The sequence below is a fragment of the Belonocnema kinseyi genome, chromosome 7 (genome assembly GCF_010883055.1).
Source record: "Belonocnema kinseyi isolate 2016_QV_RU_SX_M_011 chromosome 7, B_treatae_v1, whole genome shotgun sequence".
NCBI classification, from domain to species: Eukaryota; Metazoa; Arthropoda; class Insecta; order Hymenoptera; family Cynipidae; genus Belonocnema; species Belonocnema kinseyi.
In genome coordinates, this window is record NC_046663.1 from 33,424,582 (window position 1) to 33,440,978 (window position 16,397).

The 16,397-nt window shown below is 33.0% G+C and overlaps 1 protein-coding gene across 3 annotated transcripts in view; it reads left to right on the top strand.

The window, feature by feature from the left end:
- The first annotated feature begins 2,771 nt into the window (after nt 1-2,771).
- LOC117176607 (GATA-binding factor 3-like) overlaps nt 2,772-16,397 on the top strand; it is a 67,331-nt gene continuing 53,705 nt past the window's right edge. For 2 of the 3 annotated variants that reach the window (XM_033366859.1, XM_033366861.1), the window contains exons 1-2: nt 2,772-3,219; nt 10,337-10,794. In XM_033366859.1, coding sequence (XP_033222750.1) covers nt 10,608-10,794 — 187 coding nt within the window. In that variant the 5' untranslated portion in view covers nt 2,772-3,219; nt 10,337-10,607. The other variant, XM_033366860.1, reaches the window with a different exon arrangement.

Below are 16,397 nucleotides of genomic sequence, written 5' to 3' on the forward strand. Positions count from 1 at the left end.
GTGAGTCTTCAAAGATAATACTCATTTTCTTTAATCAAAGTTATAGGATTTTTCTTTTAAGTTCACAATCAGAGATTTTGTTTGAAAAAATACTAAAATATTCAAGAAATAACAAAGATAACGTAGAAATGCATTACTGAGTCGAGATCATTAGTAGCAAGCCAGTCTTTTTTATAAGGTTTATCATACAATAAAAATTTTCTAATTTTCTTGGAGACTGCTCTAATTAAAGGTTTAGATAATCAACATTTTAATCAGGAAATAGATTTTGCGATCTTATAGCAATTGTTATTTTTTATCCGATGTTGATAAATAATAAAAATGAGGAAATTTCGTTTTTTAGATTACTCAACTATAAAAGCTGTTATTTTACACCGATTTGCTTGTACGATATGGTTAAAATTTAGAATCTTCGCATTGTGAAAATGCATTAGGAAATCAAATTTACTAATATTAAAATTATATTTTTTGTTATCAGAGGTCAAAAAATAAAAGAATAAATGAAGAAATATCGTTTTTGGACTACGGTAAGGGAACTTTCATATAAAATACGTTATGACCTTTTTTTTTGCATATGTTGACGTTTTTAGTACGTTTCCAGATGATGAATGTTTTTGGTAGGAAATTAATATTTTTGTTTAAAAATTCATTTTTGTTATTTAAACTTAAAATTTTTGGTTCACATATCTTGAATTCTATAAAATATTTGTCTTTTTTCGCTAGTAAATTAATTTTTTGTTTCAAAATCCGTATTTTTCAATTAAAAATTTAACTTTTTGGTTGAGAATTATTGAATTTTATCGAAAATTAATCTTTTTGCTTAAAAATTCTTTTTTTTTTTTAAGAAAATTAATTTTAAAAAAAAATCTTTTTGATTAAATATTTAACAAACTAGGTTTTGAAGTTTAAATAATTTCTTCAAAATTAAAAAAAGAATTTTCTTATTTCTAAAATGTAAGAAATTTACATGAAATTAAAATTAAATTAAAAATTTTATTTAAACATCCAATAATTGAGTTAATAAAAATAAAATTTGATTAAATTTCTGGAATTTTATTGAAAATTCGTATATTTTGGTTGTAAACTAATTTTTTTGCTTAAAAGATTAATATTTTTTGGTAAATATTTAGCAAATGAGTTTTAAAGTTGAAATCATTTTTTAAAAATTAAAAAAAATCTTCTTTTCTTAAAAATTCAACTTTTTGGTAGAGAATTCTTAAATTTTAAAAGTCAGGAAATTTAAATTAAATAAAAATTAAAATTCCTATTACGTTTAATAATCAAAGTAATAAAATTGAATAAACAATTTTCTTCATTTTCTTTAATTTAATTCCAAATACGTATTTTTGGTAGGAAATTAATCTTTTTGTTTAAAAATTCATCTCTTTGGTTAAATATTTAACAACTAGGTTTTAAATTTGAATTTATTTGTTGAATATTAAAAAAAATAATAATTCTTTTTTTTTTTTAAATCAACTGTAGGGTAGAGAATTCTTGAATTTTAAAAGTTAAGAAATTTATAAATAAGATTAAAATCAAATTAAAAATCTTATTTGATGTCCAATAATCAAGTTGATATAATTAAAAGAAAATTTATGATTTTGAATTTGATTGAAAATTTGAATTTTTTGAAAGTAAATTATTCTTTTTGCATAAAAATTAATCTTTTTGCTTAAATATTTAGCTACTAGGTTTTAAAGTTAAACTAATTTTAAAAAAAATTAAAAATTAAATTTATGTCTTTTCTTAAAAACTTAACTTTTTGGTAGAGGATTCTTTACTTTTATTGAAAATTCTTCTCTATTGGTAGTAAATCAATCTATTTGTTTGAAAAATTAACTTGTTAAAGAAAAATTCTTCAATTTTGTTAAAATTTTTTTTGTAGAAAATTAATCTACTATAGTTGACAATTCAACTTTGGGGTTGAGAGTTTTTTTATTTTGTTGAAAATTCGTCTTTTGTGGTATAAACGTAACAATCTTTATCAAAGTTTCATATTTTTTATTTATAATTCAATTGTTTTGTATAGAAAATTGGTAATTTTGTCTTAGAAGTTTAATAATTTAGTTTAAAAAATCAACTGTTTGGTAGAAAATTAGTTTTGTTTTTAATATTTAAAATTATCATTTTTAATTAAAAGTGTTTTAAATCACAAATATTTTTACCCGTGACGTTCTTAGCATGTACATAACACCAAAAAAAGAATTTGTTTACTCATATCCCCCAGCCGTCGGATTTTTATTATAATAGCTCGCATTCTCTATAGCATTTTGCCAGTGGAGTGGAAAACTGTGGAAAACCAAATCTCCCGAGTGTAGCTAGTTTACATATAAAAATTCGATATAATCTGGCACATATAAATCCATAACCATTTAAATTTATGCCTAACCTCTAAGCTCAAATTGACTGCAAAATGACACTTTCCCCGTAAATTTTTTTTTTCTAAAATTTCACGTATGACAGGACGTCGTTACAGCAAGATTTTGTTCTGCGAGCATAAACTCGCCTTTTTCACGGTGTTGACAGAAGCAGCGAGAATGTATAGTAAGTTGGGTTAGGTAAACCTCTCTCTTTGGAGGGGGAAACGCGTGGGAAGGGGGTGGGGTGAGTTACCGCCTGCTCGGAGGTGGACCCCCATCTCGTAGGCGTTTCTTCACTGCCCCGAGTTCTCCCGAGTCCCCACGGAGATACTCGACTCATGGTGAACGTGGGGGCTTCGCAGGTTTATTATTTCGTGCGCTTTAGTTCCGCGCCGGGTGCCACGATAGTTGCATCGACGAGTCGTGCGCGCGCGTTTTACAAAATACTCCCTCTGCATTCGCTCAGTTTACGCGACTCGAGCGGACGAATTTTCACTTCAAGTTGAAATTTCATGAGATATCAGTTTCCCAGTCAGGAATTAGTTCAGCACCCTTGGAATTAGTTCGTCAGTTCAAATCGTCTGGGAATCAGTTCTAAACGTCTGGGAATCAGTCCCAAACTGACTGGAATCAGTTCGAAAAGCAGAAAATCGACTGTGAGAAAGTTTCTTTCTCGGATTTTTCTTTGGACCTACCGAAGCCAAGTTCATCAGAGAAGCCCGCCGGGACAAGTTGAAAATGACAATGTGCTGTGTGTGTGTACAGTGCAGTGTCTTGGTGATAACTTAGTGATAACACGCGCGTCACCTACAAACTAGTCGCTTTTTGCCTTTATCGTTGGATTGACACTTGAGATAAGGTAAGGAGTTTACTGTTGATCTCGAGTCGATTTATCAGAGTGATCACGGATCAAGTGCCGTGTAGAGAAGTTCTCGGCAGATTTCGGTTTTTTCGTTTATTCGAGTTAAAGGATCAGTGATACGGTGCCAGATTTGGATTTCGAGTTCCCAATTTTCAGAAATCGGTGAGGATAAATTGGTCAAGTTAGTGAAGGTGTGTGTTGAGTGGAATCTTCAGAAAACGGAAAAATTTATTTAAAAGGAAAATTGATTGTATCTATGATCCTTGATTATAAAATTTAGGACAGCAATCTATAAAGCCGTTAATATGGGTGTTAGTTTCGATCCCGAATTTGCAAAATTAAAATCCAAAATTATGATCTCATCCTCTCGAGTCTTTTTTTATAGAATTAATTAAAATTGGGCATATCATATTGGATCCTCGGATCATCAACTTATAAAGAAAAATGCAGTCCAGGATAGATTTTCCTTTAATTATTATAATTTATTACTCCACATTCTTCAATATAGTTTCGGAATTTAAGAGAGTTGAGAAGTCACTTCTGTAAAAGGACAAACACTTTTGGTTTCCAGCCTCAATTAGTAAATATTTTAAAGGAGATATTTTGTGAAAGTGGAAAGACAAGATTTATTAAATGGAGACTGAAGTCTAGAAAACTTACGCAAAGAACAAGATGAGGTTGAGCTAAACTCGTTTGAGCACTTCTTGCCATTTTTGAACCTTCATTGTGAAATTAAAACAAAACTTTGATAAATTCGTAAATTTCTATCTCTCAAGTAGAAACTAAAATTGTACAAAATTGATTGATTCTAAAATTCCATTTGGATTGATGATACGATCAAAGGTCGAGATTATCACAATTCACTCTTCAAACAATTTTTACCAATTACACATTCTAAGATTATAATTGTTGCAAAAGAAATCTGCTTTAATTTGAAATATGATAACAAATCTCTTAGTGTTAATTGTCTTTTCCATTTCGGATTATTTTCGAATTCTAAAAAATCTCAGCCTCTAAAGAACTATATTTAAAGGATTGACTATAATCTTAGATTACAGTCTAAACTTTTCTATCTTCTCGGGAGGATCAGATTTTCGAATAGGACCAAATAGCAAAAATTCCCAGATTTAGCGAATGTTTTTTTTTACTCAACACACACTATCAATTTTTTATGGTGCCTAGAGTTACCGAAATTCGGTGAGCATAGGTCAAATATTTTCGGTGTGTCTATAGACATAGGCTCATCATATAGATAATAGATAATAGATGAAAGATTGCTTCTATCTTTAAAGCTGTCATAAACCTTTCTGCAAGACATCAAATCAGGATAGAATCGTTAAAAATCAATTAGTCACTCACATCTTTATATATCCTCCCATAAACTAAAGAACTAAATAACAATCTTCGATTTGAAGCTTTCATTTCTGAATCACTATTGAAAGAAATTGCGACATTCAAACTTAGTCCTGAGATTCTTCCATTTACATATGCCTAAATTATATACATTTTGCTACATAGTTTGAACTCTAAACAGGGCCTTTTATTGAAAAAAACATGTATCAGTATAAATATATATGTTTATAGAAAAAAGATTGTTTGAAGAAAATTATATAGAATAGTAAAAACGGTATGGTTTTATACTCAGTATTTTTCTAAACCAGCAGGAAAGCTAAATAAATAAAAACCGGTTTTCAATTAAACAACGTAATTGCTTCTGATCGCTAACGGCAAAATGTAAATTAAATTATTAGAACAAATTAAAATCTGATATAGAAGGTAGATTAAATTGAGGAGTTAGTTTTATTCGAATGTGTTATTGTTAATAAAATTCTTTAATGATATTTACAATTGAGTCAGAAATTTGAGGGAAAAAATGGCACAACTTACCTGTAATATTTAAAACTTGTGATAGGCGCGTTATAAAACCAGGAACTCATTCCGTCGGAACAGGTAGATTAGCCCCCATACAATCCAAGTATTATTTCATTTTTCAACTTTAAGAAAAAACTTTTTAATCGAAAATCGATTTGGTATTCTTATTATTTTTGAGTCTTTTTTATGAAAACATTTTGATTTGGCAAGCCTACACTACCTTCACGGAAAAAAATTCTAGTAGATTTCTTCATTAAATGACAAAACATAACTAAAACAAAATGCTAAATCTTCATTTGAGTGTTTCACACTTTGCGGCATAGGTTCCTAGAAATGAAGAAAACTTTTACAAGAAGTTCAGTTATACTAATTTTATGATTTAACTGAATTTTTTGTAAAATGTACTAATAAGTTATCTTCTCCATATATTTGTACCAATCGTGTTGTAAATTTTACGGATCCTTTTTCTGGTTGCTGCTATTCACATTCCTCACGCATGGAAACGGTTTTTATAAAACATCAATTTTGCACATCTTCAGAATCTCAATTTTCCACATTCGTTGTCAAAAAGATTTTACTGGTTTCATGATGTCCTCACATGGAATCGGTTTTCATAATTCAAACAAAAAATTCCGTAAAAGAGTGAACTTTTTCCCATGTAAGTAAATAATATTTAGGACTTTTGACACACTGAAATAAGGTTTTTCTACATTTATATTCGATTGATGCGATCGAAAATATTATTCGTTCATCAATGAAAGGTGTTTTCGGTTCTATTAGTAAATATGTACTGATTCCGTTCCGGCATCATCAAGTTCATGTTTGTATTATTCTCAGCCTCATTTCCTGTGAATAAATGCAAATTTCGGCAGAACCTCTTTTTTCTTATCAATAAAGTAAATCTCCGGATATTTCTGTCGACGGGCAAAATTAAAAAAAAAAGCGGAACACGTCTTTCTGTGAGACACCCGGAAAAACAATAAACCGAGCTAGGGTTGTTGCATTCAGCGATAGGGAACGCGGAGCATATTGCCGGTCTATACGAAGCTATAATTGGTGATCTGCAAGTATAATCTCGCAGTAGTTTGTGTTTTCATTTATTAGCCGTGAATTGCCTCCGCTTATTAGCGCAGAGACGCATTTAAAATAACTCGACGACGCTCAAGTATACTTCTAAAATTTAAAAAAAAACAAAGAAATAAATTTCTGATTTAAAATGCACTTGTACGGGAGTCTTTTGTTCTGGTCGAAATATCCTGGAACCTAGACTATGAGAGAGACTTCCAAAGATTAAGCGCTGCTGAGAATTTTTTTAAGAGATCCCTCAACCGTGAGAATTTTTCGTTTTTATTTGTGCTCGCAAAAAGTTGAGATTTTCTCGCACTTCAACACAATCAATGGTAGAAATAGATTGCCCGTGAAGTTTTAAACGGAAGTTGTAAAATTTACCTTTCAGTATAATCGTCCTGTCGAGTCGCTCGGTTTTAGGTTCATGTTTATTCAATTTTAATCTTTATGTTTATGCATCTCGATATTTTTTCATTTTTTGCACCTTTGTATGCGTAATTTTTCTGTTACAATGGAACAATATTTAAAGCCTTTTTGGAGTCAAGGTCTTGGAATTATATTCTTAGGATTTTTTTCTTGGAGGTGTTTTATAAAATATTGTGAAAAAGGCGGAGCTGAAAAAAAATGTACGCCCCCGGCGGAAATAAAATACACTTCTTTTTTATGCCAAAGTGCTCCGATGTCTGCAATGTTAGGGCCTAAGTCGAAGGCCAGCTGTCAATTTTGTGAAAAGCATATTGCGGAAAAACGTCAAATTAAATTTTTTTTTTAATAATTGGGATAACTATGAAATAATTTAGATTTTTGGAATATCTTCTATTCAGTTAAAAGGCAGATCTTCATAGTGAATTCATACATTGTTAAAATATTTTTAGAATTTTTCTCCTAAATTTTTCCCTACTCTCTTTCACCAACTTTGAGTATTATTATTGCTTGAGTTGTTCTAATTTTTCTAAAATATTGACATTTTTATGTTTTTTGCAATATCTTGATATAAAATTGACATTTGGCCTTTAGGTTGAGTTTCTTAGACACAAAATTCTATTAACTTTCATACTATTGTACGAAGAAAGACGTGTTGATAATTTCCGCCGGCAGACACAAATATTTTGAACAATTCCAAACTTTCATTTAAATAGATGCCTTGAATCTTGCCATCGGTTCCCGAAAAAAATTTTACGATTTTTTTTTTAATATCTAAAGAATGCTTCTTAATGTGTATTCCATTTGTTTATTAATTGTTCTTCAAATAAATCGTTTCTACCTTTTCTTTATTACACATGTCTTTTTTCATACAATGAAAATAAATTCCAAAATCCTTGAGGTAAATGATGAAAGAAAGATGTTTAGTAAATTTATGGTGTTTAAGGTGCCGTTGAATTCATAAGTGAGATTATGCAGTGTTAGGTGCAATAACTAATGCGCAAGAGAGTGGCACGGCTTTCTCTTGGCGGGGGTTGGAAAGTTGACTCTATTATTCTTCAGGAAGTGATCAATAAAATTTCATCCAGCTCGTTTAAAATAAAGAAAATGTTATAATAAAGAAATTAAATGTTAATAAAAATACTAAAATTGTTTTAAAAAATCCTAGTTCTAAAGGCATCTGGACTAACTAAATTATCAGCAAGTTTCGGTAGCCACCTTGACACAAAATTTCCTCTTCATAGCCGGACATTATTTTTTTCGTTGAGCAGTGCTTTTTATCAGGCTTCATAACTGTCAGATTTCAAGGCAAACATTAGATTACCGAAATTCGATAAGATATTCCCAGAGATTATTGGCGCCTCTAAAATTCTAAATGTTAGGAAAAGGCCCTGTAATATTTCCATTAAGCAGTACCTTATTTAAATTTATATTGTTTCACTCACAACAAATCAGGTCTTCTCTAATATCCCAAAGGTCATTGAATTTTATAGCTTTAAATTTTCATATACGTGAGACTCGGTAAATTATTGAGGAATATAACCTGTTCATATCTCGAAATTTTTTCTGTCGACAGATATTAGTGATTTATCAAGTATTACTTTGAAATTTGGCATGCATTTAAGGAAGAAAAGATCGCTTACGTGAAATCAGTGAAAAAATCTGGAATCGAGATCAGCCAATTTAATCTGATTGTCTGCTATTTTATTTAATATTGATAAATTACACAACAATATGACCCACTTTTGTGTATTAAATTTCAACAAATTTATTATCAATCCTGTATACAAGTTACGTGAGAAAAACAAGGGCACTGCGATAATAATCGGACTTTGATTAAAGGTCGCTCAATGCCTCAAATATATTTTCAAGATTTGTGTGTCACTCGTTTCTTATCGAAGGTTCCTTGTCACGATTACTCGAACTTCTACATGCTCCAGATAAGTTTAGCTCACTCAATTAAAAAAGTTAGACTTTTGCACCCAGAGAGAGGTTTAGACAGTAAAAAAACATTTCAATAATTATTGCCTTTTGCTTCCTGTGCGACTTTCCTAACTCGAGAATTTCGAAGACCAGTGATTTAACAAATTTGTTGGCTCATAGAAAGGGGATTTTGGGCTGATGATACAATTTGATCGATTAATTCATTGCTTTGAAGATCGGAATTAATTTCTGTAGATAGCCAGATCTATGCTCTAGGTTCAAGTGTATTTCCCCAGTGGATAATTTCGATATCTTTCTGATAAGAGTTAAAATAAAGTGAGGTGTCTGAAAGGTCGTCTGTTTGCCATAAACATCCTGTCGCACTCGGCTGGACATCCGTCTAATAGAAATTAGTTCACTATCAGAATAAATTAACCGACGTTAAACGGTATCGCGATTACGACTCAGTAATTTGCTACCGGTGTCACTCTGATAAGTCGAATAATGTTCACTATACATTAAGGTAATTCCTAACACCATCTAAGGTGACAACTTCCTAGATGGTTTCTTATCTCTGGCATAATATTTATTTTAATAAAAAAAATCACCTGTTATTTTTTTTAACTTTTGATTTATTTTCATGAAATAATCGGAGACATCACTTTTTTAATTAAATTATCACTGTCTGCCGATTTCCTCGTTTCAATCTTATCGGTATTATTGATTTTCGGCTATATTATCTTATCGCTCATTATTTGAAGTGTTCTATTTGCTGCTCAAATTCAGAATTATAGAAACAAAATTTCTAGAGTTTTAAAATATTCAGTAACATAATATCAAGTGTGTTTTTTTTAATTAAAAATTTCCTAGCTGCGACTAGTCCCGAAAAATTGTGTGAGCTAGAGAAAGGGATGAACGACTTCCGAAATTTTGAAAATGCTAGCCAAACTTGTGAAAAATATTTTACTACTCATCCCGAATTTCGGGACGATGAGACACTTCAAAATTTGTTGGGTGTTAAACGACTAGTATAGACACTGTTTTAACTCTTTTTTTTCATTGCTGGAAGTGAGTTTGATAACGCTTGTTATCGATGACCTTGTTTGGTCACGAGTTTTGTTCATAAATAATTTCGGCCTCACTTGCACAAAATCGTTCACTGTCAGTGTTCTTCTACTAAAGTGAAGATCAAGTCGCAATCCTGAAAGATCGTCTCTTGATTGGATCTTTATCGTAGTATCTTTCCTTGTAAGTTTTTGATTTTTGATTCATACTTTCCCAGCCAGTAATTCTGATCAATAACTGAAAATGAAATAAAAATTTTTTCAAAATAAAGAATAAATATAATGGCAAAGTGTTGACAGAAACAAAGTAGTGTAATGAACCCCGAGACTTAACACCGTGTCAAAAGTAATATCCTCTGTAATTGGTACACTGTGGTGTAATATCTTCCGGGTATAAAGACTCGCTCCTTGGAAATTCGATCCGGCTATTTAGCCTTAAGTCTTTCTATCGATACCGATGGCATCTGATCTTCTTGCGCAGGAGGTCTTAATTTCACGTAAGCCGATTTGTGTTGCTCAAGTATAAAAATAAAATTCCAGTTCTTCCAGTTTCTTAAAATGTTCACAACCCGTTTAGCAACATCTTCCAAAATCCTGGTCAAGTTAAAAAACAAAGTTCTCACCGAAAGTCATCATATCAATTTGCTACTCGTTTTACCCTTTTTGTGGTTTGCGGTCTGCCAGAAACCTTCTCATAATGCTCCGACATAATTTCTCAATCAACAAACAAATACTAAATCAACATTTCTTTTTTTTTGTTTCAGAGCCAAAAGCGGAAATCCGGGAACTTCCCGGAGAATCCAGGATTATTAAGAGAGACCTTATGTCACTGTATCGAGAAGTGGAGACGAGGCACAAAGTGGGTCGCCACTTTGAGTGATCCTAATTTCGTCTCTATCCTTCCCCTTCTTTCTTTCTCTTTTGCTTTTTCTCTCTTTCTTTCTCTACCTTCGAATTTTTATTGTTAGCCGCGAACAATTCGCGCTTCTTCGAAAAGTGGTAAATTAGAAGGCCTCAAAAATTCTCGACATAATCATGGACATGAGCAGCGAATCGAGCGCGGCGAGGTGGTACGCGCCGCCGAGAAGCCTCGAGCCCCCGTCGGGGGCTGGGGGGCCAGCCGGGGTCACCGAGGTCGTCGGCAACCCCGATTACAGGGGTTACTATGGCCACGCCGGACCAACGACCCATCACCCTGCAGCAGCCGCCCACTATGCGCACAGTAAGTCAATCTCTTCTTCTTTTCTTTTTTATCTTTTCATATCATCGTCCTTTTTTCTTTCCTCATTTCCAGCTCTGTTTGTCATCAAGATCAGGCTTTTCGCGACTAACCTACCCTTTGGCGCTCTGTCAACAGTCCGCGATTAATTTTAACCAGCAGTGCCGTCGCTACGTTGAAAGACGATCTTTGAATAGACCTAATTACATTTTAGAGTTGGTATATTGAATTCAAAATAAAGTGAAGAAGTGCTAGCTTATACCGCTGCATACTTAAAGGGAAATTGAGTTTAAAGACATATTTTACTCAAAATGAACGAATTAGACTTTTGGAGATAGCGCTGCGGTAGCGTCATGAACTAAAAGAATGTTGGCGCACAATTCAAATTGGTACTATAATAAAATATTTGTGGAAGATTCGAATTGGGAGAAACGCGGGTTGTTTTCAAGGTCGTGAGGTGATTCTTTTTAGATTTTATGTAGCGATCCACTATATGCAAATCGCAGCACGAATGTTATCGACCGGCCGAGTTCCTCCGTAATGGTGGAACAACGAAATTCGTTCTGTATCGCAGTGGTGGTCAACCATGCACGCGTGCTCGGAATAAATATTTAGAGTATATACGTCCTTGAGATACGAGTATCCACTCGGTCATACGTAATGCACGACACGCAATCCAGCGCAGGTACTTGGGCACTCGCGTGCCGAGATTTTGTTCCCTTGTTCTCTTTATAAACTCTGCTCATTTCGAAGGACTCCGTCTCAAGCCGCCGAGTGACTTTCCGTTTCGGCACGACCTTTGACATTTATTTTATGGACAAAGAAACAATGCCAGGACCAACATGCGAACAGTGATTTGCGAGAAGACAACTTATCCTCTATGGCCACTCGCAAGACAAATTGGATGAAATCATTCACTTGCGGTGAACAAATCATACTTTTTATTTCCACTGATGCAAAAGGAAAGATAGTGTAGCCGCAGGTCTGGAGAAACTGAGAATCAGGCAAAAGTCAGGGATTTAAAAAAAATTGCATAATGGCAGGAAATATTTGTAAAAAGCACTTTGACAAACTGTCTAGAATAATCGGATTTGTCACACAGGCATTTCTACTCGTCGGAAATTAAGACACCTTATAAAATGTGTCATTATTCTATCTTGTTTTCCTTCCGAGATAACTCATGATGCATTTTGTTATTTTCAAACCACCATCTTCCGTTTAATTTGAATGTCACTAAAGTTTTGTTTCTCCGGTTCCAATATTTGACACTTTGATACCATGTAGCCACCATAATCTTCAACTTGTGTCATACAAAGATTGTAGCAGTTTTGAAGTGGGAAGTTCCCAATTTCGCGACACAACTTAAAATTTTGTCAACTTGATCAAATCCTCTTCGTAATCTATTTTTGATAACAATAGCCGCCACTCTCTTTAACTTGTTCCATCCAAAGATTGTAGTAGTTTTGAGGTAGGAAAGTTCCCAATGTTTTGACACAACTCAAGCCTTTGTTGGTCCTTGATCAAAGCCTCTTCATAATTAGTATAAAAAGTATCGGAAGGAGTTGGGCAAACAAATAGTGGCCTCAAATAAAAATAGAGAGATATTGCGCGGTCAAGAGTGCCGAAGAGGGTGCCATTGGAGCATCAGAAATAAGCCAAAAAGCACAGATTCATGAAACTTGATCCAGCCGCTCGGATCTTGAAGTCCTGGAACACGATATCCCTGATTCGTGCCGACGTGCATGGATCATACCCGAGCCTCTGTTAGCTCGTGGCCCCGAAAAACTGCTGCTCCTAATCGGAATCAAATCTGAAAGACCGCAGAAGCGAATTTTGTTTCTTATGCCCTAAGCCTTCCGCTTTGAAAGTCCCGCTTTCTCCAGAAGATTCCACTTTTAAATCATCTCATTTATAGAATTATTTATGAATCCGTTTTCCCCAGTCGACGAACTCCGAGGTTGGTGAAGCTTAAGGATATTGAGTTCTCCATAAGTTGCTCTTGTAGAATCTAATTAATAATAAGTCGTAGAGATTTTACAGTCATTAGGAGCTAATTACCTGAGATCAAGTTTACAAGTTAAGGAGCCTCTTATGATCAATTTCATTTTCTTCTATAACAAAATGCGATCATTAAAACATTATGTATATCGTTAGTGTGAAATATCTAGGCTCATCGAGTCTTTATCGACTTTAGTATAAACTTGATATGAATATGCGCTAAGCCAGAAAGCGAAGGTTGAGATAAGGCGCTAATTGAATACAGGTTTTGGTTCCAAGTCGATAAGGGAAGGTGTTTCTTGGCTTGTTATCTAATGAGCTGAACTTGAAATTGGGGAATTAATAATTGTTTCCAGTAACCTACTAATGTTCTGTGCAGACTTCATACTCTTTCCCCAATTCCTGATGCTTCTCCAAAGAATTTTTTTTATTAATATTTAATGGAATCCAATGAGAAAATTTAACTATTTTTAGCTGAAAGTTTATTATTTTATATTGAAATGTCTGCTAATATACGAAAAAAATAACTTGTCAACATTTTAGTTGATCACAGATGACTTTAGGATAGGGTGCTAAATTGTACAAAATTCTGATAAATTTCGGACTCACTTGATTATTTCGAAAGTTGTCTTAAAGCTTATGATGTATGGTCCTAAATTCTTATAAAGTTATGTTTCTAAAATTAATTTTTTATGTTTATTTGTTGGGTTCAAAATTTCTATTTTTTGATTGAAAATTGAATTATTTTTTAAAAATCCAACTATTTTGGTCGAAACATCAACTATTTTTTCAAAAGTTGAACTAATTAAAAAATATAAGTTTATTGGTAGTAAATTAGACTACTTCTTTAAAAGTTCATTTCTTAAATAAAAAATTTAATCATTTTATTTTTGGTTAAAAATCGATTTCTTTTAGTTGGGAATTAAAAAATAAAATTGTTCAACTTTTTCGATTGCGAATTTAACTACTTTGTTGAAAATTCATGTTTCCTTAAAAATTCTTCTTTTACTTGAACTGTTTGATTAAAAATTGAACTAATTTTTTGAAATTCAAAGTCATTCGTTAAAAATTAATTGCATCAGTTGGAGAATTCTCTCTTCAACTCAAAATTTAATTATTATGTTAAAAATTCACATTTTCAGTTTGAAATTCAACTGTTTTGTAGAAAAAGAATATTTTTTGGTCGAATATAACTGTTTTTGATTTAAAATTTAAATGTCTTTTGTCGAACTATCAACTGTTACATTTTCCGCTAAAAAATGAATTTGGTTGAAAATTTATATTTTATTTTGAAAATTCAATTATTTGGTTAAAAATTAATATTATTCAGTTTAAAATTCAGCTTATTGTTTGACTATTAATTTTTGGTTTGTTAAAAATTCAACTATGTCGTTGAAAAGCAAATTATTTTGTTAAAAAAAAACGATTTTTTTTGTCTAACTCAACTGCGTCTTCAACAAAATATTCTTTTTGCATTAAAGATTTAACTATTTGGTTCAAAATTAAACATTTTTGTTGAAAAATTATCGTTTTGGATAAAAAATGTGTCATTCTGTATTGAAAATCCATATTTTTTGTTAGAAAAGTTCTTGCTGGAAAATTCATCTTTCTTGGTTGAAAATTTAAATGTCTTCTGAGCAATTATTCTTTTTTGGCTGAATGATTTAATCATTTGTTTAAAAGTTTAACTATTTGGTAAACAATTTAACTGTTTTGTTGAAAATTCATCCTAATTTAAAAATTCAACTAATTAGTTGAAAATTCATACTTTGAGTTTCAAATTCAACTGTTTTGTAAAAAATTAATCTTTCTAGATAAATTTCACTTTTGTCCTTTGAAATAAAAAGGTTTTTTGTCGAACTGTTGTTCGACTTTCGTTGAAAAGTTAATTATTTTGTTAAATATTCAACTATTTTGTTAAAAATCATCTTTTTGGTTGAAAACTCAACGGTCTTCTAAGAAAATAGTCTTTTTGCTTTGAGGATTCAAATATTTGATTTCCAATGTAATTCTTTTGTTGAAAATTAAACTATTTTGTTAAAAATTTAACTTTTTGTTGAAAAACTGTCATTATGGTTAAAAAACGTCGTTTTTTGTGATTAAGAATCCATATTTTCTGTTAGAAAAGTGCTTGCTTGTAAATTCATGTTTGTTGAATGCAAATGTAACTGAATGAATCAAGAAAATAAAATTGAATCAAGAAAATAAAGATATGAAGACGGTAGGCGGTCGATATTTTGTTGTTTCATCATTAATTCTTTTTTCGGGCGCAAATTAATTTCATTTGAAATAATTGATTTCCCTATTTTTTAAAAAGAAATATCCCCAATTCCCCTGTTTCGAGTTTATTTTTTTGCTCTGAAGTCTGTACACGGTTCCTGGAAATGGAACTGAATTTCGGAAATCTTCTGGCCCCTAAAAGCTATCCCCTCTATGTTTGATGTAAATGGATGGATCTGATGTAAACGAAACTTAGTCGGGATGACTTCGTGGAACAAATCTGATACTGGAGGACAGTGTTTAAGATGTCCGCGATAAGCAGTTGCAAAGGGACTTTGTAAGGCTGGGTAAAGGGACCCAATCTTGCTTCCCACGTGGCCGAAAAAAGAAGAGGCTGGCTACCTGTACTTGCGAACGAGGAGAGCACTTCTCTGACGATGATGAAAGAGTGCTGCTCAGAGGAAACGAGAGAGATGTGTGATAGAGGAAGGTGGACGCGAGTGTGTGTCTGTCAGTTGGCAGCAGTGGTTGCAGCAGACAGGAAGGAAGCGCAACCAACCGCGAAGCTCCACGGGGTCTGAGAGAGGTGCATATATAATTTCAGGCCACATAGGGAGGCTCTTGGCCGCAGAGCTGCTGTTTTATGCTGCTAAGCTGCTCTGCCATCCGTCCACTTAAGTTCCACTGCTCTCTTCCTCTCTCCTTCACTCTCTCCCTCTTTACCTCTTCGTTATCACTGTTTATTCATTCTCTCTCGCTCTCGTCTTCATTTCTTCTTCACCCCTTTTCCTCCCTTCTTTCCCTCTCGCCTTGGAACTAGACTGCACATATTTGACCACCCTCTTGCCTACACTACGCACCAGTATTTACGTATGTAGTACCTACTTGCAAGAGAGAACGACGCCATCTTGCGCAAATGCATTCGCCAACTGAAGGCGGAGCCAAGACTCTCTCCGAGGGTTTCTCTCTCTCTCTCTTTCCCCGGGCTCTCCTTTTCTCTGAACTGATCCAGCTTGCGATACAGCTTCCCGCTTTTATTCCGTTTCTCCAACTCTTGGATTCATTATTCAGGAATTAATGCGGTTTTGGCGTTGATGCTGAGAGAGCCTTTTGGGTGTCTTTTGCCAATCTTCGAATTGTGGGATTGTTAGCTTCATGTCTTCAGAAATTAGTATCATTGTTCGTATCCTCAAAATGTACAATTTTTTAGGAAAAATTATGAAGCTTGTCTTGTCGGTTAAAAATACCTGCACGTATCCTATGGTTGGTAAATAAGGCATACCTGGCTATTCACGAGTCTCATATTTCTTGAAGTATTCTTCCTTAAGTATGCCAAGTCTCCACGAAAGTAGGGAGATTCAGGCTCTTGATTGTGGGGGAGGCAAGAG